Genomic DNA, 26,697 nt, shown 5'->3' with positions numbered 1-26,697 from the left:
TGTACTTCATGATCAAGCTCCTCACAAAGAGCAATAATCAGGTGTGTTGCACCTGAAACATGCAGAACAGGAGTCCTGCAGGACAGGACAGCCCTGTTATCTGTCCTCCTGATGCTGTTTTCTGATCTCTTTCCATCCATTTGCTTTACTAAACTTAAAGTTGCAGCAAACTGCACTGAAGACATTTAACATCGTGGACAGGTCACTGGTCCTTACAGGCCAAAGACGGAGACACGGAAAAACCAATTCACCTAACATGAGTGTGTTTGAATGTGTGCGCACAGGGAGAACATGGAACCTTCACATAGAAACACCCTGAAGCCCAGATCTGAACTCTTACTACGAGGACAAAGTGCAAACCACTGCAGTACCGCGCCCTGTCCTCTCACCAGCCGCCTCTTTCATACATCTACTTCAGAGAAGAAGATTATCTTGTATTTCTGTGACCTTCAAGCTTTCAGTTTGGAACCGCCAGCCTGTTGCATGTTTCTTCTAAAACCCACAAAGCCTCTAATCTTTTAGTAGACGAGATTGCTCATTGTTTGTTTCCCACACCTCGACTGGCTGTTTGGAAAGAAGCTTAATAGTCCTGAGCCAGATGGACCACCAGTTGAGGACAAAGTCTGACGAAGCCACAAATATCAGGCGAGATCAATGAAACCTTTGTTTCTCCAACATGAATGTAATCGTTCCATCTGTTTCTGCAGAGAGCTGGAATGTCTCAGTCAGAGAAACGAACAAACTGCTGTGTGGCTGTTGTTCCCTCCTCTCAACTTTGTTGGTTTTGAGGGGTTGGGGGTGTTGTGGAGTTAGTAAACACAGTAAACTCTATTTCTGGGGTGTTAAACTCACTTCAGTTCAGTTAGTTGATCTCAAGGAGGATAATCACCTTTTAGCACCTTTTGATTTAGTGAATAGTAGTTGAATCTTAAAATGACTTTTTAAACTAAATCTAGTACCTGAGATCTTTTTTTCTTTTTCTGAAATCCTCTCTCACCTTCCAGTTTCTTCCTGCAGTCCATACGTCACCTCACAGGCTGGATCTGATGCTAAGCTAAGTTTAGCAAAGCGGTAACAAGCTGGAGCGTCCTGGTGTTTGTTTCTTAGGGCCTGTTTATGCAACAACGCTTTCAAGCAAAACTGCAAAACCTCTTTAGCATTTTGGGAGTCCTTGAACACAACACAACTGAAAACACAACTTTTTGGGAACAGCTCCCAAGATGGAACTGTTGGAAGTAGTCCGCCTTTGTTGTTGTTCGGTGACGTCGCGGAGAGGGTTAGGTTGAGAGGTAGGGCAATGACGCCATCGTTTTCAGAAAATGCGTGTCTTGAGGTGAAGTTTTTGAAAAGAAAGAAAAATATTTCAGGCTCCTCAAACACTGCGCCGTGTGGATGATCGGCCAATTACATAAAACGGCGTTGTCATGTGGACGGGGCTTTAGTCTGTGTAGACGGCAGAAACGCTGCTACTGCTTATGTGTGCCACGGCGGCCGTAGTGAATAGTTGTGCTCAAGCTCAGTCGATGGAGAACAAGAACAATGTTTCCTCCAGAATGTCAGGACTCCCTGTCCACATTCTCCTGGGACTTGGTGGTTTTATAGCTGACTCACCGCAATAACAATCCCACTTGGTCGTCTGTCCATACGATTGTCCCTGTACTCACATTGTTGATGTTTAAAGTGTATTGTTCTCTGTGTGGTTTTATTACAAAAACAAACAACAGCACCCACTGGTGGCACAATATGAGGACTACATCATTTTCAATGTTTCTGCCGTTGTTGTGTAAACCGGGCCTTAGTATTGTAGAAGAGCTGAAATCCAGTGTTTTTTGTTCTGAGGTACTTTAACCCTCCTGTCACTTCCACCCATGGTGTTCTATTATTACGTCTAGTCTTTCTAAAACGGTGCGTCACATTGGACACTTAGTGTCCTGGACCCTCTGCCAGGCCGGTTTTTGTCCTGTGAGCCGTACGAGCGAACGCCCTGCTCCACGGTTTATTTTGGAATGGTTTATACCATCAGAAGGCCAGTATAAAAGCAGTCCTGTTTCTTCTCCGGGATAACATGTAATTTCCATCCAGTGGAAACGATTCCTCAGAGGTTGAGAGACAGGAGAGCAACGCTTGAAGCAGAGAGAGGTGACTGGTCTGCAGCGGTCACATGTTCTCTGTGTCTCTCTCTCTCTCTCTCTCTCTCTCCCTCTCCCTCTCTCTCTCTCTCTCTCTCCTTCCCTCCGACTCTCGGAGTCTCTGTCTGCTTCGCTGGCGTTGTGGATTTTCTCGGTGGAACTTGTGTGGAGGATGTGAGGAAGGAGAAGCTGAGTTCACTGCGGCAGCGTTGGACAACATGTGTAGCGCTCTCTCGTCTCAGGCTGACACTTCCCCCTCTCCTCCATAATCTCTCTTTATACCTCCTTTCATCCTGAGCTTGAGGACTGGCTGCCTCCTTCAGCGACATGTATTCGCTGGATGATTTCGGGTAAGGCGGCGCAACGTCTTCATCACCTCTCTTTGTGTTTTCTGTGTCTTCGGGGTGAATCTGAGCTGGATTCTGGAGCGTTTGGGGTAATGATGTGGCTTCCTCACACTGTAGTGTTTCTGTTTAAAGCCTGGCTCGGCTTTCAAACCACAGAATCCCTTTGGTTCCTGGAATAGCATTTGCAGGATTGTTTGTCTGCAGCAAAGAGCCCGGCTTCACAGGCTCTCTGTATCTGCCTCTGTGGTTTCCGAGCTGGACATGTTGCTCAATGCAACTGGCTCGGGTTGGAGAGAGAGCCAGGGGAAAAGTGGAAGAGGAAAAATCTCCTGGAGGAGTTGCTGACTTTCCCTGGTCTGTCTCCTTCTTTCCAGCCTTCTGCCTGTTCTCTCTGCAGCCAGCTGTTAGCGGAGGAGGATTGGTTTCCCTAAAGCAATCTTTCATTGGTTCTGTTTTTTCTTTTCTTTTTTTCTTTCCTGGGAAGAAGGAATGATTTTGTTGCTGCCTGTCAGTTTGTCCACTCAGCTGCTCTCCCTCGTTCACAGGACTGATCCCAGCTGATTTGTTGCATGTGTGTGAGTGTGAGTGTGTGTATATGTGTGTGTGTGTGTGTGTGTGTGCGTGCGTGAAAAAGAGAGGCAGGAAGAAAGGGATAATCTCTGAATGAGTGGGACTATCAGAAGCCAGATGATGGCTGAATGGATGAAGGGGTTTCTCTGCAGATTACGGCGGGTCATGGCGATCTGTGCCGCTCGTACAGATGTGAAAACAGCAGTTAACTGCTGACCGCATGCACCCGCTCATCTACTGTACGTCACAGACAAATCACCATACAGGACTGACACCCCGTCTGTTATTCATGCATTCAAATTATAAGCCTGGAAAAGCATTATGTAAGGAGCGTTTCTGTTCACACACCAAAGCTGCTGATTTATTTCTCCCTCCTTTCTTTCCCTCCTCTCTTCCTCTGTTACATTATGCAGAGTTACATTCGATCCACCGTCTGGAAGGCTGACACAGTTTCTCAAATATAGACAGAGGGACTCAATTCTGTGCGTCCTTTATTCCGCTTGTCTTTTCCTTTGAGCGGAAGCAGCGTTTCCCCTTTAAGGATCAGGATTAGTGACAGAATGAGAAGCGGAGATCACTGAAGAAGGTGGAGGAGGAGGAGGAGGAGGAGGAGGAGGAGGAGGAGGAGGAGGAGGAGGGATGGGGGAAGGGGGAAGGGAGACAGTGAAGTGGGGGTTGCAATCCGTATTGTACTGTATGTTTCAGTGTGACAGTAAGCCGGAGGCCCAACTGGCACTGGAGGAGCCAATAATGAATAAGAGATTTCAGTATCGGGGTCACACTGCTGATCGTACCCTCTAAAGTGGGGCGATGTGGATTCTCCACCAAATTATTCCCTTTTATCCAAACAAACTCTCCCAAAATGAGTTAATTCGACACTGATGAGGAGAAAAAACACAAAGGGAACAATTATAGAATTTATTTCTATTATTAAGTAATGTCTTATCACACATTTTGACTGTTTCCTGATGAGTTTATACAGAATGTATATTCTATATTTGTTTATATTATACATGCATATATTTTTGACATGTGTGTTTATCACACAAACAACTAAAATTAATACTCTTATTTGTATTTTATATTCATTACACCTAAACTGAAATATTTCAAATAGATTTTTGATTTGTGTTTTTATCATTTTGGCTTATAAATTAAGGTAAAGAAAATATATTATCTCAAAATATCTGAATCTTTTTTTTAACCAGTCAATAAATATAAGAATCTTAAAACAAAATTAAAACTGCAACCACTTGTGTTATGTGTGATGAAATAACAAAGTAATGGACTTCTCAAGCATGTTAATTTTTATTTAAAATGATTATTATTTACTCTTTTACATGGATCCAACACACAAGGTCCTTCACACTCATCACAGGTGGAAAAGTGGTGATCGGTTGTACTGAACTGTTAATTATATTCCAGACAAAGTACTTTTCTCTGAAGCTACTCGATTACGTTTCAGCTGCATTCAATCACATTGTGAAGCACCATGCATTCAATACCTGTAAAATATGGAAAGACAAACTATAAAATATAAAGAAATCAAATTGTGGTTTGTTTGTTGTTTTATCAACAAACGTGGGTAGAATGCAGGACTTCTCTGTTGAAAAAAATATTTTATTTATTATAATTTATTACAAAAATGCAGATCAAAATAATAAATAATAAATAAATTGCAGGTGTACTCAGTAGCAACGTATTTTAAAATAGTTGATGTGGATTGGTGCAGAAGTAAAAGTAAAAGAATTTTTAACAGAATACCCATTAAATGCCATTAAATTATAATAATTTGAGTATTTTTAAATTTGGGTGAGACTTTGCTGTCGATACAAATCAAAAGATGGAAGTTACAGTTATAGTTACTTATGATTGTGTGTTTTATAAATAAATGAAAGGAGACTGTAAATAAATTCATGTTGTAATTGTTGTGAGCAACTTGGAAGCCTTTCTGTGTGGAGTTTGCATGTTCTCCCGGTTCTCATTAGTTTTTTACTGCTCCATGTTGAGAAGGAGTTCTCAGTAGCTCTCATGGCTTCATGAACTGTCCAGTCACTGCATGTTGAAGTTGTGATTCACCCATCGTTATGTACCAGTGATTCAAGTAGGACTCTATTGTCTTTTTAATGCAGCCTTAATTTAGTTTACACTCTGTGATCCTTTTTAGAAAAGCTCCTCTGTGACGTTTTAGCTCACAGGCTTAATGATTTGATGGGAAAAATTCATGACTGAATCAAGTGCAGGATTAAATAAAGTCCCCAGGAGATTATTAAAATTAGTTGCCTATAATTTGAAATTGTGACCTCGTAAATAATCTACATGGTTTGTTCTGGGGCCGTGGTGCGGTGGTGAAGAGGATGTATGGAGATGTCTGCAGCTCAGTAAAGTATAAAGGTTGACACAGAAAGTCTGAAGATAAAGTTGACTGAGCGTCTTTGATCGAGCTCTACAGTTTCTACTCCGTATCTCCGAGCAACAGTTTGTCCGAGGTGAGAGTAACCGGGTCATGTAGCCACATTACCAGCCGGTTCGACCCTCAACGTGATCAGTTCCCCAGAGCGTCCTAGCTGCTGCCTGTTATCGTTTTATAAATGCTGGCGGGCAGGCAACCCCCCCCTTCTTCCTTCTCCTCCTCATCCTCCTCCTCCTCCTCCTCCTCGGGGCACCACCGATCCTCGTCTGTCACAGATCGGGCTTGTTAACATTTACCCGTCCTGCCACGAGACGTCCTGCGGTCCAGCTGAGCGCTGCCAGCCGCACACGACTCCACACGGTGGAGCGCTCAAAAACAAACTGTTCACAGACAAACGGCTCAAAAACAGAGCGCTGAGCCGACCCCCGCTGATTGTGACCCCCGCTGATCGTGACCCCCACTGGTCGTGACCCCCGCTGATCGTGACCCCTCATGTAACCAATCGTGTCAGTCGTGGAGCGCCCTGTTCCGCCTCTCGGCCATGTGACTCCGTCGCTGCTGGTATATGAGGCCAGTCAGCCAGAAAGATCAAAGTTCACCGAGTGATATTCTGCCGTCCTAACACTGTGGTGATGTCAGTGTGTGCATGACGTGTGTTTTAACCCCATTAAGACCGAAAGGCGGCTCTCGTTTCTCTTTCCCTTTAGGATTGTTTGAACTTTAGAGCAAAACGAACCAGTAGCCCGTCTTTTCTTCTGTACGACACTTTCCTGTTCATCCGCTACCCGTTTTAAATTCAAACTTTAAGGGGGGGGAAAGGTGAACGAAGAACACTTTGGAGAGTTCCCAGAAGCAGGACAGTTTCAGGCCCCCGTTTAAACATTTTCACTGGAAACACAACTTTTTGAGAACGGCTCCCAATGTGGAACTTTTTGAAAACATTTGAACTCCGTCTCTGTGGAAACAGGGAAAACGCAACTTTTCTGAAACGCTGCTGCTGGCCATGCACACCACGACCGTAGTGACGAGTTGTTCTGCACATGCTCAGTAGACGGACAATCAGAAACAATGTTTCCTCCAGAGTGTCATGATTCCCAGTCCATGTTCCCCTGGGAGTTGGTAGTTTTATTTTGACAGTCACCATAATAAAACTCCAACTTGGTCGTCTGTCCACTAGAATGTCTGTGTTCTCCCCCTGGCCTCTCGAACAAAGCAGACGAATTCTACTGGTGCAACTCCTCTTTAATAATTCTGCACCGTGAAACTAAAAGGCAAAACAAACAATCATTTCATTTCAATTTTTAAAACCACTCTGTTACAAAATATCTTTCCATGTTCTATACACAAATTAATTTCATTTAAATACACATTTAACTTTATTGAAAAACCCGACCATATTCAAAACCTCCATCAAATTATATATTAATGTTTCCATCATACAACTCATATTTAAACAGTTCCCAAAACAAACACCAAAACATACCTCACTCTGCTGACCGAGGGAGCGACTATACTCTGCGGCAGTGTCGCGGATTTCCAATGGGAGCGTATGCGTGCTAACAAAGAAACAAATAATAACCAACCGGCCGACCTTGTGAATGAATGAAAAATAAACGAGAAACGCCGCACTTCAACCTCCCGTGCTGTGCCAGGAACGAAGCTCAATGACAGGAGTGCGTCACTTAAATACTTCCTGACACAGCACAACTTCCGGTCGGAAACAAAGGTTCTGCAACAAAAGAAAAACATCCCGAAAAATAAATAAATAAACAATAATGGAATTGACAGGAAAGGGGTGGCCAGTTACACCCATAGTGAATGTTTATGGTGTTTTGTTCTCTGCTGCATGTGTGTGTGGCTATCTATCAACAGCGCCCACTAGTGGCCCAATGTGAAAACTACATAGTGTTTAGCATCAAAATGTTCTCGTGTGAATAGTTCCCCCGTGAAAGTTAAGATATGTACTCGGTGAAATGATTGTTGGTATTGATCAGAATCAGAATCATATTCAATTCCTCTCACTACTTGTGTGAAACAAACTTGTTGTTTGTAAATATAAAGCGTTAGAGAAAGAGGTAGAAGCATCATTAACAAAGATGAGAGAAGTTGTGTTGTGTTGTGCTGCTGTCGGATAAAGCAAACTGATGAATTATGAGTTTTTCTTTCTCCAGTAAAATTAAATTTACCGTGTTGAGACTTCGCTGAACGTGAACCTGGCGATCGCCACAGGAGCTGGTCGGAGCTCCGCAGCTGAAGTCATGAGTGAACGAGCAGAACGTGCACTGAGGTTGTGGATTTAATAACAGTGATCAGTTAACAGTCGGGTACTTTTATGCCACAACAGTCAGGCCACTTGCAGCTCCTGTCTTTATTTTTTTCACTCTGCGAGGCAATTTTCACAAATTCCTAACGCACTGGTGATGAAGGATGATTATTATTTGTAGCCGATGGGTATAAGTTACTCTTGATTACTTAGTTTCCAGGTGAAATATATGAAATACATAAATTAAAAGTAGTTTTGTCATTAAATCAGCTGAACCAACCCAAAGAAACTCTTTGTCGTCGTTCTTAGCAGTTTGACTCTTTGTTAAATAAAATCACGACAATCAAAGTTGTCCATCTGTGCTTCAGTAACTGGGAATTTATTCATGATAAAACAGTTATCAAAGATTGATGTGGATAAGTTTTCTCTTTGGATCACTTCGTATTGAGTTCATGAAGTTTCTATTAGTCGATTGCTTTTCAATGGACTCCAAACACAGACGTATATGTTTATATATATGAGGTGGTTTGAAAGTTTGTTGTATCTCTGCCCTTTTCCCTTCACATTTACGGCTTCTCAAAGCATTGGCTCGGCTGCTTTATTGGTCCGATCCCAGTTTTACAACAACTGCATCGTTGAACGAAGTCGATGACTTCCAACCCGGCCCGCCTCCCTTCGCTCCGTCCCCCGTGTGTCAAATTCACATTGAGCGTTGGAGTGAGTGAGTCACTCAGCGGGACGATAATGGACATTAAGCACACACACGCCCTCCAGCTCGTGTGTGTGTGTGTGTGTGTGTGTGTGTGTGTGTGTGTGTGTGTGTGTGTGTGTGTGTGTGTGTGTGTGTGTGTGTGTGTGTGTGTTCTGTCCTCTGAGGTTGAGGGCATCCTGCCCAATAGGAGCTGACCACAGTATGGACTACTGGTAGATAATTTGGGCTTGGTACTCGGTGGCCATAGCAACAGCAGGGTGGGAGGTGTGTGTGTGTGTGTGTGTGTGTGTGTGGGGGGGGGGGGGGGGGGGGGGGGGGGGGGGTGGTGGGAGGGGGGCTCAACAATCCCCCAACAGTACGCCTGACACAAACACATTAAACCGGAGTGTGGAGGAGAGGAGGGGGTCAGACGGATATGAGGTAATCTCCCCTGGGTTAACAGTCTGACAATAGCACAGAGGTTCATCACACACACACACACACACACACACACACACACACACACACACACACACACACACACACACACACACACACACACACACACACACACACACACACACACACACACACACACACCCCGATTATGCATTCAGACAACTGGCTGGTCAATGACTTCATCCCTGCCGGTCCGTCTGTCACTCATCTCTTTGTTGCTGGATGGATGGATGATCGTTCTCATCGCGGATGATTTCACCCACTTTTTAAAAATAATTTCTGACGGGGATGTTTTCACTCAGCGCCGTCCCTCCTCTTTGTTATTTATGTTTTGCTTTCAGCAGGAGGATTAAGCTGCTTTTAAAGAGCGATAGTTTTAAGGAAATGGAGCATCGCAGGAGGGACTTTGTGTTGTAAAACCGGAGCCGTTGTCAGAGTCGTTGTTGTTTTTCCTGCGTGCAGAAATGGACATACATCGATTCCAAGTGCTGCGTTACTGCCTCCCTCAGAGTGTCAGTGACTCAGGATTGTTTTACAGCCACATCGCTGCCAGGTTTGTACTGACACTGTGTGTGTGCGCGTGTGTGTGTGTATGTGTGTGTGTGTGTGTGTGTGATCATTTGTTCTACAAGTGGATGTCAGAGTGACACAAAATGTCAAAAGCAGGAAGCAGACAGAAAAGGCAAAAACACTCCCAGATGAAAGGAAAAGGGCAGTTTAACCCTTCATGCGACACCTTCTGATGGAATTGGGGAACTGGAAATGTCAATTACAAAATGTGACCTGTGATTTGAAAACATTTAACATGTAAATAAACCCTCTCATGATGGAATCTGTTAAAATCTTTAAATTTTTCAACATTTTCACTTTGAAATTATTTAAATGAGCAAATATCAATCAAAGATCGCCGATACATTATTGAATACCAATGTCCCAGAATACATTATTTCCCCCAAATATTTTTTATTAGAAGTTTGAAGAGAATACAATTACGGGTTTGGAGGAAATAAAGAAACGTTACATTTAATATCGTCACTTGCTTGATTAAAAAAAAGCCAAAATAGATTAAATTCCTCTTGTAATTCTGTGAGAAACTAATAAATGTTATTGAATGTTATTGTCCTATAAAACGACTTAGTTTGTGAGCGCTTTACATGGAAACATCACTATTGGTTTGTGAGTGTGTGAATGATTCCACAAGTCAATGTAACCGCTGAATCGTCCAATGTGCTTTAAATAAAGTCCAGTGACTGTTGAAGGTATTGACGTGTGTTCTGGTGCGTGGCGTGGACGGAGGACATGTTTCTGTTAATATGAGACGGAGGAAACGGTTGTGTTTCCTCACGGCTCTCCCTGATTCTACGAATGGAGCAGCCTGATGAAAGCAGCTGATCTTGGGTTTGATTTTGATGGTCGGGTGTAAAGAAAGTGTTGTGATGCTCCTGCAGCACAGACAAAGGTTTCTGTGCTCTATTTTAATCAGTGGGAAAATACTAATCTGCCATCTTAATCTGGCTTTCACAAAATTCTGAGAATTGAGGTTATTCCGGATTGTTTACTGCATCTTTGTAATCGTTTGTTTTGGCTGCAGAAGTGCAAATAAAACAACACTTTTATTATCTTTTGTAGAAAAAAAGAAGCTTCGCTGACAAAAGTTGTGATGTTAGATGAGGGTTTGGGTTTTTTTTTTCCAGATTTTTTAAATTGTGGCTGCATGTTTTGAGTGATAGACGTGTTCCGCTGCACCGGGTCTCTTCTTTATTCCAAACGCCGCAGCTCCACATAGAGCGGCTCTGAATAGCGGCGCTCCATACATGTTTAATTCACACACGTACGAGAGACAGCGTGGCTTCCGGCTAAAGCTGCAGCCTTTCGGGCCAGTGACCTTCTCCTTTCTCTCTCCTTTCTCTCTGCTGGGACGATGGAGGATGGAGGGAGGAGACGGAGGGAGGCTTGCTGTCCCGAATGAGAAGTGCAGGATCAAACAGCGCCGTGGGCTTCAGGGCAGGAAGGACAAAAAGAAGAGGGTTTGATTTGAATGTTAGGAAATGTGACTGTTAAATATTTTTTAAACGTTGAATTAAATAGTTTAATGTTCTCCAAATGTATTTCTCAAATAGAATCGCAGTACACCTCCAAACCACGGGGGCAATACTAAGGAAAATGAAGTCAACACAAAGCTGTAGAGCTGGTAGAGGTTCCCTGTGAGGGACTGTAAACATGGAGGAGCTTTCAGTTTGAAAACAGGTTTATTGAGATCAGACTGGAAAGCCCGAGCTCTCGTCACAAGGCGTCTCCAAAACAGCAGGAACGTTCATGTCCTCCATCAGATCGAAGCAGGCAGCACATAGTGCAGAGTTATTTTACAAAAGAAGCCGTTTCTCTGTGTTGTAACGATTTCTTGAGGAAGGCCGGAGTGAAAACAAATCGTTTTTGCGTTTTTGCTTCAGAAACGTGTCCCGTTTACGCATCACTGTTGTTGTTATTGTTCATCTACTCGCGCATGTGTGGAAGAACGACTCACTACAGCCGTGGTGTGCACGGCCTGTCGCAGAGTTGCTGCAGTCGACATGAACACGGTTGCATTTTCAGTGAATCCGAGCACTGCTGTCGCGGAAGGACACGCAAAGCGCAACGGAAGTTTATCGTTTTCACTCGAAAACAGTGTCATATGATAGTACCAGTGCTGAGTGAAGCACTGAACTTAACGGCCAGTGTGATCAATCATACAATTCCAGAACAAACTTCAAACACCATTCGTAATAAATGGAATTAACATTAAATGTTTTAAAGTCAGATCAGCCCAATACGAGACGTCACCCGTTCAGATATGTTCAGCACTGCGGAGCTAAACACCAAAGTTTCTCTCCTAAGCATTGGCTTTATTATCACCCGGGATTTTTGGGGGCGGTAAAAAGGATTTTCCTGGAACTCAGTTTTGGTGACGTGGTTTCAGAAGTTGGAGTTCCTGTGCTGGTTTCTGGTACTTGTGGAAAGTTCCTGTGGTGGAAATGTAGATAATGACGGCAGTTGTTTTCCTTATCAATTCTTTCTGCAACTTCTGCCATCCAGACATTGCAGTAAAAGATGGAAAAATCATGTAAAAAAAAACTTTGTACAGAATACAGTGAGTAGATAGGAAGCGTAACATTGTCTTGATGATTTAAAGGGGTCATATTAAACAGCTTTTCATCACTTTCACGTGGCCTCATTGGTCCCAAAAACTTTGTATTGAAAGTTTATTGCCCCAGATCCAACTTTTCCTTGATTTTCCTCCATTTGAATATTGGATCATAGGAGCTGCATTCAGAATCTGCTGTGTCTGTGTGAGCTGGACTGGCTCCGCCCACACATGTCCATCTTGGGAAGAGGAGGAAGTACTTCCTCTCATGGTGCCATGTGCCAGAGCAGAGCTGCCTAATTGTGGGATTGGCTAAACCCCCGATGACACCATATAGGGTTTGATGACCGTCGACCAGCGATGGAGAACCATTCCAAAGTAAATTTTGCATGATATAATCCCTTTAATAAATAAGATACATTAATTGCAGTGCATGTAGATCAGAATGTAGACTTGGCAGTGATGCCTGTGATGAGCGGACACGAGCTGATACATCGCGGCATGACACTCAGCTTTTTGCACACAACAACTGGGACATTTCGCTAAGAACATAAGCACATTAATGCGGTTTGCATTAATGCCATTAAGGCTGCAGCGCTCCCCTCTCGCTCCGTCTCCTATTTGGGGCTTAATTGTGTTCTGTTTTGCAGTGGCTGCATGTCAGCGGGGCCGGTGGCAGATAAACGCACCGTGGTCCAATGGAAAGGGTAAAGTCACATGGAGCAGGGTTTTAAGGCCTTTAGATTATGTGAACTTCAACTGTAATGTGCCACTGATAATGTTGTTGTGTTTGTTACTGGGACTGTGGTGCATTAAGGGAGGGGATATCAGTAAATCCACATTATTCTGGTTTTAATCATAAATATTAAGCCATATTCTTTAGGTCAGTTCTCTTAGAGAGTCCTGCACATGTTCTTATAAGCTGTAGAATTATAAATATAGGTCATCATGACTCTAGAGGAGATGGTGCTTGTATGCAGATATACTGGCTGTACCCTCCTCTGGATGGAGTATTTACTGTACCCTTGGTTCAAAACAGCCACAAAATCGCATCCTGCAGTGAAAGTTTTAGTTCACATACAATCCAATTTCATCTTGAGTAGGCCAGACAGATCAAATATTGCCATAAGAACCTTTAGATTTCAACTTTAAAGATTTTTGTTGTTGTGACGAAGCGTATACGTGATAGAAATGCATATATTTTCACAAAAACTAACAATTATTACTTAATGTTACTACAATTTCAGCATAAATGACATGTTGATGAAACTTTCTGCTGCAAAATACAGTGAAACGTCAAACGAGCCACTCCTATCGCTGGTGCATGATGCAAGTTTTAAAAATCCTTTGACACTTTTGTATTGTTGATTCATGTAATCTGAGTTTTTTACACAACATCAAATCTTTTATATATTCAATTAAAGCTCATATCACCTACATGCTTTGGCTGGCAGTGTCTCTTTAACGTCTCGTCTGACCTGTGTCAGCCACAACATTATGACCTGATAACGTGTGATACTGTGGCGTTTCTCTCCACCGAGGTTTGAACTCCTCCAGGCCTCTGGGATGTTCTGTGGTTTCTCACGCCAAGGTGTCAGCATCAGAGCCTTTCAGATGGAAACGGGCAACTTTAGACCCCGTTTACAACGTCTCAAGTGAAAAAGCATAATTTCTCGGTTTTTGTTTTTGAAAAGTTTCACGTTTACACAGCAACGTTTCAATAATCAAATGTCTCTAATTTTAATCAACATTCAGCCATTTGATATTTTTATCTTAAATCCAACTGGTAATTTAGAATAATTTTAATTGATACCTGCTTTAAATGCATTTGAAATGGTTATCATCATCATCACATTACTTTGGGTAAATCGGCTTGTGGGCTTAGGAGTCACATGTGGCCCTCAAGCCATCAGTTTGCCCCGTCTGTTTTAGGTGTTGGAAGTTGGGTTGTAGTTCGGGGGTCTGCAGCCTTTCCAATCAAAAAAGCCGCTTTTGTCTTTTTTCACCAAATAAAAATCTTCTGGAGACACAAAACATGTTTACGAATAAAAGATCATGCAGCTTGTAAAGTTATTTATGTCTCCTGGCTAAACATACATTCATTTACCAATTACAATTTTGGCTTTTGTAGCCATTTTTTTGCCGTTTAAAGCTCTTCAGCTGACTCAGCTCGTTTGATTGTTTTTGACTTTAGACCATTTTTTCCTCATCATGTCCACCATTTTAGTCATTTTAACCGTTTGGCCTGTTTTTGCTCCTGCCTTCATTCTTGAGCGTTTCAAATATTTTGACAACTTGTTTTTTTTCTTTTCTGTTTTTCAGACAATTTGACATTTCTCAGTCAATCCTCCTTCTCACACTTTTTTTCACAGTTTTAGCCTTTTTAACTATTTTACCCGGGAAGGTATTTTTGAAAATAAGCCAAAAATAATAATATAAAATAATAACAGGATAAAAATTGTACATATCATTTTCAGAACTAAAGAGCCGCAGGTTAAAGACCCCTGAACTACTGTAGATGGTTCAGAACTCGTGTAAATAACAACAGCAAAGAAAAGCTGTATGGAGTTGACCTTTAATTAGTGCCGCCCACATTCTCGGCTCTGCTGCTCATCCCACAAATGCATGCCCCTGGCATGTGAGACAAGCATTTTAAAGTATTATTACTATAAATTTATGCCGCAACAAAACATCGTTGAGAGAATTCATGTTGTTTTCTTTTCATGTTGAGGAATAGTTTAGTTTTTTTGTGCGCTTTAACTGGAATATGCTCGATGCTGCACCGTTAAGGCTGAAGCTGAAGCCAGTTTGCTGACACGCCGCCCAACCTTCTCCTCTGTGTGACAGATTTAGGAGCGTGTTAACAGTTTATGTACAAAGCACAATAAGTAGAAAGAGGAGAACTTTTTGAATGATGACCATTTTCCATGTAATTGAGTAGCGGTGTTGCGTAATATGTGGTGACAGTCTGTGTGTATCTCGCTGTTTCTTTTTAACAAGCGGACTGCTTGGCTTGCTCACTTACCAAAGCCCGGGCTTCACACTGTTCCTCAGTAATAAAGTTGGCCTGTGCTGTTTTTAGTTGCCAGGGCCTCCTTCCCTCCGTGTGCCTGTGAACAGTACTTTCCCCCCGCGGAGCAGATTAGAGGTCTTGTGCGAGAGCTAAGTCCTGGTTAATTTAGATTTAAGACTGCAGTGAGGTAATGATCTGCCTGCGAGGCTCTGCCTCTAATCCAGTCACTCAGACGGACCTTTCCCTCCTGTCAGCTGGACCCTCACACACCCTCACACACCCTCACACACCCTCACACACCCTCACACACCCCTGCAGCCACCCATACTTCACAAAGCCCCAGGCTTTGCTCTGCCCGATGGACGCTGGAGGCTGTAATCCTCATGGTAAACATAAGAATACCAGACAGCTGACAGATCCATACGTTACGACCAGACTGTGGCCTTCTTTCTTCTGCGTTGCTCCTCCTCTAGAAATATCCGACTGTTATTTTGGGCGTACGTACAGTACGGGTACTATAATATACTGTGTGTGGGTGCATAATTATGTATTTCTCTTCCTGTTTGGAAGAAGAGTGGCAGCACATCACAGCACAGGGCGGACTGGTTGAAGAAACAAACTTGAGAACTGGAGTGAATGTGACTTTTCTTTGAAAGTACAAGGAAATCTTCAAGCATGTTGACTTTACAAGCTTAACTGTTACTTAACGCAGCCGGATGTGTCCGGAGTACCTGGTAGTTTGTTAAACAGCCTCTCGAATGTGTTAGTGAAGACTCCTTCACACTGATTGTACGTCCCTCTCAGCCGCAGCACCACCGTGGGACGAATTAAACCGTGTGATTATCACTGCCGCTGCACAGGAAGCCGTCTCAAACGCTTTTGTGTCTCTCCACTGGCTTTCCTATGCGGGAGGTTATTTTCTTCAGCTACTTAATTAGCATGAAATGAACCTGATTAACTGGATGAATGAAGTTGTCAGCGCTACCCCTCCAGTCTGCAGGAAACCGTCTCTGATGCTGCAAAGTGATTAATTAAGATTTACCGTGACATGAACCGCCGTGGCGCCGAGGAGGTGATTACACATGATAAGACTGTAGGTTGCTGTTCATCTGTGGCCTACATTGGTCTCCATTATTCCTCTGAAAGGTACTATAACGGGCCTTTCACTTTCGGACAGTCCGGAACTCGGTTCACTTGCGGGGTGCTGGGGGAGTCGAGAATTTTCACACTTTCATTGGATTCGGGCGGCGTTCACATTCACTTTTGAGACCCGACAAAACCATCTGTAAAATGTCACGCAATTACAAATAGGAAGTAAAGAAGAAACACGGCTCATTGATTGGTCCAGAATGAAAGCGGCTAGGCTAATTAGCTCGTGGCTAATGGGTAGCCACAAACATCCGCGATATATAGTCTTCAGACCAGATATCAATAAGCACCTTTCTCACTACTTCCTCTTCTCTACTCCGCGTCTGATATTTTCCAACTTTTTTTTTCTTCATCTGCTTCTTTTGACTTGCACGGTAAGCTTTGTTTGTTTTCTACCCAGAATTCATTGCACACTATGTCACGTCCTCCTCGACCTCCCTCTGGAAAACTTGTTTGCACACGAACCGCGACCCACGTTTTCCAGAGATCGCTTGTTAGAGTCCCAGAAAGTCCCCGAAGAGAACTCTGGTCCGGATCAAACAGGGGAACGTGAATGCGCCCTAAATGAAGACTGCATTTTCACGACGGTTTAGCGTTTTTGTTTCCGAAAAGTTTCGTTTTTACACGGCAACATTTTGAAAACAATTAGTGTGTACGCTGACGTATTTCGTCATTTGTAGCCATGTTGAAAGCAGCTCCAGCAGCTACGTACATGAAGTATAGGATATAGAGGTTATTGTTATATTTTGAATTACGTTCTAATCACCTCTGTTTCATTGGAAAACGACTTCCTGCAGTCAAACTCACTGTCAAACCAAAGTTTATTAGATCCATGTGTAGCAGGTAAGAATCTTAAAAGTCTGTTAAAATCATCTGTCGGTGAATTTAAATGGACTCACATTGACACACAGATGAACCTTTTTTTTTTATGTCTCAGTTTCATGTTTTAGAGAGAACATATGAACCCTTCTTCCTTCTGTTTCTAATTTGATCTATGTTCGTCTGTTTATATATGAATAAAACAACAAATACCAAATATTAAAAAAATTTTCACAATCGCATAATCAACATTTCACATATTCTAAATCTTCAATCCTCTCTTAAAGAGACTCATTCTCTCTTATTTGCCCATTTCTTTCTCTCCTATCACACACACCGATCCAAGTGTCAGGTTTTGGTCCACTGGATTGCTAAGTGTGTATTTTATTAAAGCGTTCATCCATTAAATAAAAGAATTTAATAAAGTTTGCACGATGACAGTATCAATGTTGTGAAATGAAATCAGACTAGCAGTCAAATCTTTCATGCACTTAAGAAGCATCACTGTGCTTTTGTATTTGTGGTAACTGTAAATAAATCTGTTCTGAAGCGTCTTCAGGATCTGTCAGTATGGTTTGATATTCACTCTTTATCACAGAAGCAAAAGTAAAAAATGTACCCGTCATGTGTAGACATTTATTTTATAATATGTATTCAAATTAATTCAAAGATATTCACAGAAATGGTGATTTGGAACGTTTTTAGTTGCATAAAGAGAGGTGATGGAGTTTATTTGGCAGGTATTTGGAGTTTCCAGGATCCTCAGTTCTGTTCCCTTCGAACTCCTGCCAAAAAGATCTGTCACAGTTTATCAGTGTAAATGTGATTTATGAAACATTCCTGGCTGAACAAAGAAGGGATGTATATATTTCAACTCCAAACACCTGCTTGAAATCAAATCCTCTCAATTATATGGACGAGAGATGCATTTTGGGAGCCACATAGTGCTTCACTCACCTAATTTAGTTGAAAGTTCTCCATGACACGTTTCACTGTCATATTTTCTGATGCATGAATTCATGATGACTCCGGCAGCACACAGCATCTCCGAACGAGCCGTCTGGGCCTGTTTGGTTTCCTTCCACTGTGAACCGGCAGCATGAAACAATTACTCCTGCAACAAAAGCTAATTGCCAAGATAACAGAAGCCCCCCCTGCCCTCGGGTGCTCCCCTCCGACCCGGCCCACCTCCCTCCTCTGCCAAGGAAGCACTTTCCCAGGCTGCATGAGTCCACTGCACCTCGCAGGAACATAAAACCACTGCAGCACTAATGCACACGCGGTGTTTTCTGCACGGGATCAGGCTCAGATCTCTGCTAATGGACTGCTCTGAGGAGAAAACCCGGCCCTGACACTCACATCGTGGATGTATGGGCTCTGCACCGTGCACATATGTCTAACCACGTGTGCAGGGAAGTGCTTTGCTTAATTCAGAAGCCTGGGAATGTGGCCTCTATTCCACCGCTGGCCTGTGAGACTGATTTGACATGAGGAAGCGCTCAGTGTGGCAGAAGCCTTCATATCCGCTCTACTCTTGTTTTTCTCTCAGATTTTTGCATTCATCTTCTTCTCTCTCTCTCTCTTTTTTGTTTTTTATTTTTTTGGTCTTACTGCATTTCCCAGGCTGCTTTTTGAGGTGAATATTATTCCGAGAAGCTGCTTTTTCCAGCAAAAACAAAGTTAAAGGCTCAGCTGGGATCTTGAATGAAGTGAACTTGATTGCCTTGTTTCCACAAAAAGACAAGAAACAGATTGACATTTCAAATACAGAATACACTTTCTTTTACTGCACTATTACAAATATATTGACGAGGAATGAATGAAAGGAATGCAGACTGCAGACTATCACTAGCCTGTAAGGTGGAAAACATGCACTATTTCTTTGGTTATTCATGAGCTCATAGTGGTGAAGTGCTGATGCATTTTTAAAGAGGTTGTCTATAGTATTCACCAGAGGGAAACGAGCGGCACGTTTAATCCTTCAGAGGACTGCAGCAGCCGGGAGGCTGGAAAAGCTCCAGTGGTCAGTCAGCTGTACTTTAAACAAGCTTTGCTCTGCTCAGCGAGAGCTTACAGTGATAGTTTCATGTTAACAGATACGTGAAGAAGTCCTGTGTAGTGAATGAACCTCTGAGTGACATTACCTGACTCCTCGAGATAAACGCACATTCGGATGTTTGAACATTATTTTCCTGTTATTCAATACGATGAGGAATATACTAGGTATTTATTTACTCGATCTTCATCTTTACTGGTTCATCCAGTACAAGTTTGACTTCAGCGGCTCCGTCCACCGGAGGACAAAAACATGTCGTGTTGCTAAGAGTTTTCCAAAACCACAGTTATTTACAGAAGGCTAGTAAGCAGTGCAGTAACACCACCACAGAAATGCACAAATAAACCAAAACAGAGAAGAAGATATAGAAATGACTAAAGAGTCATTTGCATGTAGAACTTCTGCTTTGGGTTTCACTGGATTATAAAACCTAAAGAGTATCGATGCCAGTATCGGGTATCGATACTGCACAGAGTACTCATACGAGTAATTCCGTGATGTCTTGCATCAGCAACGTCGCCAGCAGGTACATTAGAGAGTCCCAGCAATGTTCGCTTTTTAAAAAAAATATTATTAATGAGAATGAGAAACTTAAGACAGACTGTATGTTATGTTCTGCCAAAACCAGCAACTTCACATTTGAACCAGCAGTTAGCCGGTGTTTTGGATTAACTGGTTTCCCTGTGAACTGGTGACCGACTTCGTTTAGCGTTACTACTAGCAAAAGATGTTAGAAATCCGTAGCTCACCTAGCGAACGGCGTTTAGCCACATTTACAACAAAGTTTTTAAAGTGTCATAACGTTTGTGAGTCTTATTTTAACATCTGCTGTCACTAGCAGATGCTAAAGGAAGTTGATCACCAGTTTAACTGCTCAACACGTAACTCCAAGCTACATGCTACATGCTAAACATGATTGAAACACGTTAAATTGCCCCTAGATGTGAATGCGTTTTGCCCCGTGACAGATTGGCGACCTGTCCAGGGTGTATCCTGTCCTCGCCCACAACACGCTGGGATTAGCTCCAGCGCCCCGCGACCCTGAACAGTGTAGAAGATTGATGGATGGACCCTGTGTGCTCTGCACTGCCCCCTACAGGTCACTTTGTCAAATTCAAAGTTGTTGACCTCCAGAGGGACTACGTCAGTTATTCTTTGTAAAGGATCTAATCTAATCTAATAAAACGGTATCCTGAACAAGGTGTTAAACAGTGACAAAGACTGAAACAGAGTTTATGGTGTAATGAAACGTGAGGCTCAGCTCGGAGCTGCTTCACTCTGTCTGAACAGGAAACATCACGTGTGGTGATTTCACAGAATCATTCCAGGTGTTGCAATTATACAGATTTTGTATTTGTATAATATAATTTTAATTAATATATAGTACAATTTTTCATTTCCTCACCTGCCTGAGCTGTGTCTTTGTTAGTATCGTACAGAGTATCAGTGAACCTGGACTTGCTGGACTTACTGCAGTGGTGTCAAACACATTTAGTTCAGGGGCCACATGCAGTCCAATCTCATCTTGAGTGGCTCAGACCTGTAAAATAGTGACATAATAAGCTTTCAATTTACACTTTATCATTTCTTTTGTGAGTATACGGGATGAAAATGTGGATATTTTCACCAAAAAATCAAATTAAAATGGAAAATGATTACAATCTCAACATAAAGCCAATTTTAATGAACTCTTCTGCTGCAAAATACAGTGAAAGGTAAATTAAAAAAAAAAAAAAACTTCTATAGCTGTTGCAGTATCAGTGTTTTTAGAACTTCTCCCTGACAGCATGGCTTTCAGGCTAGTTTGAAGCAACGAGGTCCTTATCTTTCATAGCAGCATCACGATATCTCAGCTCAGGTTGTTTTATGTTTGATCCACTTAAGGAACTTGTTACGTTTTTTTATTAAATTTTGGGCCATTTTCTTGGTGGTTTGACCAGATTGGAGACATTTGCGGGTCGGTTTTGGCCCCCGGGCCTCATGTTTGACACCCCTGACTTATTGGTTAACAACTAATCTAAACATCTAATCTAAATAATATTAAAAACGACTTATATGCATAAAATAATCCTCAGGTTCCTGTTCCTATATTGTACCTGAAGGATTAAAAATCCAAAAAAGAAAACAAGCTTCTCTTCAGAAGTAATCAGATTAAATTGTAAACTGGATTATTCTTGCGCTTAGGTGTTTTGGTGTCACGTCGCACTGCTCTTCTGTTTCTCTGCACGATCCTTTAAACACCAATTAACTGCTGCTTGGCCAGAAGTAAACATGCGACTAATAAAGTAGTGATCCGGTATGAAGCTGCATAATTACATCAGGAATTAGAAGAAACTAATCCAGAGCAGATATACAAACGCTCCTTTCTTTAAACGTTCTGCTTTATTGCCGGGATGTGTTTACTCTCGCTTCAGTTTCCTCCGCTGAGCATCAGTTTGATTCATCCTGTTATTTTAATGTCACTGATTGGGATTTTCAGCCATCGCTGACCTTTTTCAGATTACGCCTCGTCTGCTCGTCACCGTCCCTCTGTGGGCTTTACTTTTCCTCTGTCGTCTCTTCATACAGTCGTTTCTCCATCAATTACCTCTTTTCTATAAGTATAAAGAAGCCGCTGCAGTTATTTTATCTCCACTCTGAGATTTGAAGTGAGATTAGATCCGAGGCTGATTTACTTCTGGATTTGTAATAATACATCCAGGGATTTAGTGATTCGGAAATATACTGTATCAAACAGGAAAGACTTCATTTCTCTCTCCCTCTCTGCAACCTTTCTTCTCTTCTCTTCCTCTCTCCTCTCGCTCCTCAGAGCAAAGTGATGAAACTGAAATATGATCTGTTTAACTCATTCAGACATGAGGAACATGATGTTTGTATCTATTTCTCATTATTTTTGCATTTAGTTTGCGTACTGCCGAGCTTAAAGGAGTCCAGCCTGTTGTATCAGTCAACTCACAGATTATTTTCCATCAGAAATGTTTGCTTCCTTTTTCACAAGAGACTAAACAGTGTGTTTTCAGTTTGTGTCGGAGTCGTCAGATAAGATTTCAGATCTGATGCGGAGCGAGGTGTCGTTGTGGGATTTGGAACTTTATCTCACATCTGCTTGAGCAGTTTCCTGTTTGATTGTGAAGTTCCCGTTTGTCCCTGGAGGACAGTTATTGTGTGAGCACTTCACGGCCCTCAGCATCTCCGTGTGGATGGTGTTTAACATCAGCGGTGAGGTGGGGAGTGATGGAGGTCTTGACGGAGGTGCAGGGCGGGGTTATTGTGGGAGCTGCTGCTAAAATCCGTCTGTCAAGTAGGGGAGTAGAACTCTTTTAGGTCAGGGGCCCCACACAGATTTAGATCAGGAAAATGACAGCATAATAACCTCCAAATAATCACAACTTCACATGTCGTTCTTTTTTTAAGTGCAAAGAGGCTGAACTAGTCTGCATTTAATTTAATTTAGAAAATTCCATTTTAATTGAAAATAAAATTTCTTCTACCTACAGTTGAGACGTCTGGATAAAAACAAAGAAAAGCGGTGGTACATTCCTTCCAAAATGTAATGTGACTACATTCTAAAAAGAGAGTTATTGGATGAGATGAAGTATCTTTGTTTGGATGAAGCCAGGAGGAGTGATGTTATGTCATTAGAGGCCGTTTAGAACCGGAGAGCAGATGATGGAAAGTAAGAGGAAGCCGACTGGGACTGAACCATGTGTCGGCGGGGGAGCGGGGGTCGGTCTCTCTCTCTCTCTCTCTCTCTCTCTCTCTCTCTCTCTCTCTCTCTCTCTCTCTCTCTCTCTCTCTCTCTCTCTCTCGTCACGTGTTGGCATTTCAGTGTGCAGATCTTCGGAGCTTCCTGATCACTGCATCTCTTCACGTGTCTTTTTAATTTCAGCTCATTCAGGAGGCAACAGACATAAAATGTTATATAACAATTCTCCTGCATTTCTAATCACTCACCTTAAAAACATTAATGAAGAACAGTTGGTCCAAACTGGAGGACTCACCTCATCTGTACTCTGTGATCAGCTGGATGATTGATTATAGACAATGAATGAATGATCCATACTGAAAGATGATTTTATCTATACAAAAGGGGCAGAAATATTCAATCATTTATCGTTTTTTTCACTTCTAAAGCTACAAAATCTGAATCAATTCAAGCATTATACAGAATATTTTGGCGTATGTAACTTTACTCAAACTTCAGTCAACTTTCAACAGTGTGTTCTGCTCTGCTCCTTTTAAAATCACAAATCACCGCTCAGGAGAAAATGGAAACTGTAGTTTCTGTAGTTTTGTAGCTGGTTCCTTTACCGTTGTGTCCTTCTCATATAAGCAAGACAAAAAGAACGAACTGTGTGTTTGGTTCTTTTCACTGGAAAGCCTCGGTGTGTTCCTCTGAAATTGTGCCACATTTGTGGGATGAACAGCAGAGTTGAGTATGCGGGTTGTTCCAATAGCTTGTATTTTTTCCTGGATCTTTTTTGTATTTAAAATCTAGGCAGCATCGCAGTGAAGTACGACGTCTGACCTTCTCTGACCTGGTGATTCTTGTGTCGTGGTTACACGGTGACCGTCGCTCAGTGAAGCGGCGCCGTCAACGTGTTATTAACGCTTCCTGGAAGCTGTGTGACTTTTCATTTGCTTTTTTTTTCTCCAGCTGGAAACGAGCCCAACGATCAAACACGTGTTTTTAAGACAGCGTATCATTAGCCAACACACACACACACACACGCACACACACACACACACACACACACACACACACACACACACACACACACACACACACACACACACACACACACACACACACACACACACACACGCACACACACACACACACACACACACCCTTCTGCGCCTCTGCCTGTGAGCATGGCAGTGAGGGCCGCAGGGGAAGGGGGGGTGGGAGGTTACCAGGGTTCACTTTTAGGTTGAGGTCTAGTTTAAAGATTATAAAAATGGCCGTCAGATCCCCTCTGTGGTCCTGAGTGTTTTAGTTAAGTGGTCGCTGCCGTCAGGCGGGGCTCCGCTCTGCTTCAGCCCCTCGGAAAATTACACAGTAACTCTGTTTCACTGCTTTTCTTTAATACGACCATCATCACATTCACACGGTTCCACTCGACGCCAAGGGAGCCATGAAGCTCCTCTGTAATTTAAAAAGTCAAACCTGCTTTCTTTTCCAGTGATTTTCTGTGAAAGTAGTCAGATTACGTGCGTGTGTTAACGTGTCCTGGTGTTTCCTGTCCTCTCGCAGTGAGCAGAGCATCTGCCAGGCGCGGGCCTCTGTCATGGTCTACGACGACGCCAGTAAGAAGTGGGTGCCCATCAAACCGGGGCAGCAGGGCTTCAGCCGCATCAACATCTACCACAACACTGCCAACAACACCTTCAGAGTGGTGGGCGTCAAGCTGCAGGACCAGCAGGTGAGCCGTCATCAGACCCGATCCGCTCGCCGTGGACCGGCGCCGCTCGAACACCTGAACATCAGTGGAAAGTTCATTGTTCTCTCAGTTATTTCTACACGCGTTACATGTAAACTGTTAAAGGTGGCGCTAAAAACAAGTAAAAAAAAAAAAGAACTAGAATTGAAATTAGAATTCAAAATAAATGAAAATAAAGATAAGAAAACATTCAGGCATTTGCAGCAGACAGAAATAGTTTAGAATGAATATGCTTGTTCAAACTAATAATCTATTATTTTTTCTGCTTTTTAAAATTTTCTGTGGAACGTTCAAGGCCTTTAAAAATAGGGGGAACATTTGATCTGGAAAAATGTTTTAATATTTTCTGACTTTTAAGCTCAACTTGTGGATGGTACCGGAAGAAGTCAGTCAGAGAAAACATCCGTCCACCTCGAGAATCTCTATGAACATTAAATAAGTTCTTATTGTCCCATTACCTAACCCTAACTTTCTGAGTTCTTGTGTTAACCAACCAGCTAAAGATTAATGGTTTAAAAGTATTTTTTATTCTATGTATTCTATTCTAACAAACAAACAGCAATGAAAACTTATAGCTCCTGTCTTGTGGGAAAAAAAATATCGATCAAAATATTTCACTTGTATGATAAATCAAAAATATTTGTACTGTTTGAACTAAACTATGGGGAAAAAGAACTTGTCATGACCGTATTAAGATGATGTACTGCCTGATTCATCCGTTCATCCATCTTTGATACGGCTTCATCCATGTCAGGGTCGCAGGGCGCCAGTACAGCTTAATTCAATTCAACTTGATACAGTTTTATATATAACACTAATTACACTATACAATCTCATGCCACATCAAAAGCATCAGAAACAGTGGAAAAGACAAACTCTGTCATCAACGGACTCACAGAGTCGATTGTCCTACAGGTTTACTTCTGTCCCTGCTTCAGGAGGATATCCTGGATAAACTGCAGGACCAGGGCTGGTCTAACCCTAAAGACAAAAACACTGGACAGAGTGGAACTGACCAGCAACAGACTGAAAACTAATCATCACACTGCAGACTTGATTTAGGTACGAGGAAATAGTGATCAGGACAGTGCAGCTCCAGTTTCAGAGATCCTGCAGGGAGAGAGAGAACGGAGGAGAGAGAGAACAGAGGAGAGAGAGAACAGAGGAGAGAGAGAACGGAGGAGAGAGAGAACAGAGGAGAGAGAGAACAGAGGAGAGAGACAGAGGAGAGAGCGAGAACAGAGGAGAGAGAGAGAACAGAGGAGAGAGAGAGGATAGAGAGAACAGAGGAGAGAGAGAACAGAGGAGAGAGACAGAGGAGAGAGCGAGAACAGAGGAGAGAGACAGAGGAGAGAGAGAACAGAGGAGAGAGAACAGATGAGAGAGACAGAGGAGAGAGAACAGAGGAGAGGAACAGAGGAGAGAGACAGAGGAGAGAGAGAACAGAGGAGAGAGAACAGATGAGAGAGACAGAGGAGAGAGAGAACAGAGGAGAGGAACAGAGGAGAGAGAACAGAGGAGAGAGAGAACAGAGGAGAGGAACAGAGGAGAGAGAGAAGAGGAGAGAGAACAGAGGAGAGAGAACAGATGAGAGAGAGAGAACAGAGGAGAGAGAACAGAGGAGAGAGACAGAGGAGAGAGAGAGAACAGAGGAGAGAGAGAACAGAGGAGAGAGAGAGGAGAGAGCGAGAACAGAGGAGAGAGAGAGAACAGAGGAGAGAGAGACCTGAGGAGAGAGACAGAGGAGAGAGCGAGAACAGAGGAGAGAGAGAGAACAGAGGAGAGAGACAGAGGAGAGAGAGAACAGATGAGAGAGACAGAGGAGAGAGAGAACAGAGGAGAGGAACAGAGGAGAGAGAACAGAGGAGAGGAACAGAGGAGAGAGAGAAGAGGAGAGAGAACAGAGGAGAGAGAACAGATGAGAGAGACAGAGGAGAGAGAGAACAGAGGAGAGGAACAGAGGAGAGAGAACAGAGGAGAGAGAGAAGAGGAGAGGAACAGAGGAGAGAGAGAAGAGGAGAGAGAACAGAGGAGAGAGAACAGAGGAGAGAGAGAACAGAGGAGAGAGAACAGATGAGAGAGACAGAGGAGAGAGAAGAGGAGAGAGAACAGAGGAGAGAGAACAGATGAGAGAGACAGAGGAGAGAGAGAACAGAGGAGAGGAACAGAGGAGAGAGAACAGAGGAGAGAGAGAAGAGGAGAGGAACAGAGGAGAGAGAGAAG

At 42.8% G+C, this 26,697-nt stretch overlaps 1 protein-coding gene across 1 annotated transcript in view; it reads left to right on the top strand.

Moving 5' to 3' along the window:
• Positions 1 to 2,208: 2,208 nt before the first annotated feature.
• evla (Enah/Vasp-like a) overlaps positions 2,209 to 26,697 on the top strand; it is a 39,331-nt gene continuing 14,842 nt past the window's right edge. The window contains exons 1-2 of the mRNA XM_080480790.1: positions 2,209 to 2,479; positions 24,288 to 24,456. Coding sequence (XP_080336916.1) covers positions 2,457 to 2,479; positions 24,288 to 24,456 — 192 coding nt within the window. The 5' untranslated portion in view covers positions 2,209 to 2,456. The remainder of the gene's footprint in view (positions 2,480 to 24,287; positions 24,457 to 26,697) is intronic.

Source organism: Lipophrys pholis (assembly GCF_963383615.2).
Source record: "Lipophrys pholis genome assembly, chromosome: 14".
NCBI lineage: Eukaryota > Metazoa > Chordata > Actinopteri > Blenniiformes > Blenniidae > Lipophrys > Lipophrys pholis.
This window is presented reverse-complemented; position numbering and strand designations above follow the sequence as displayed.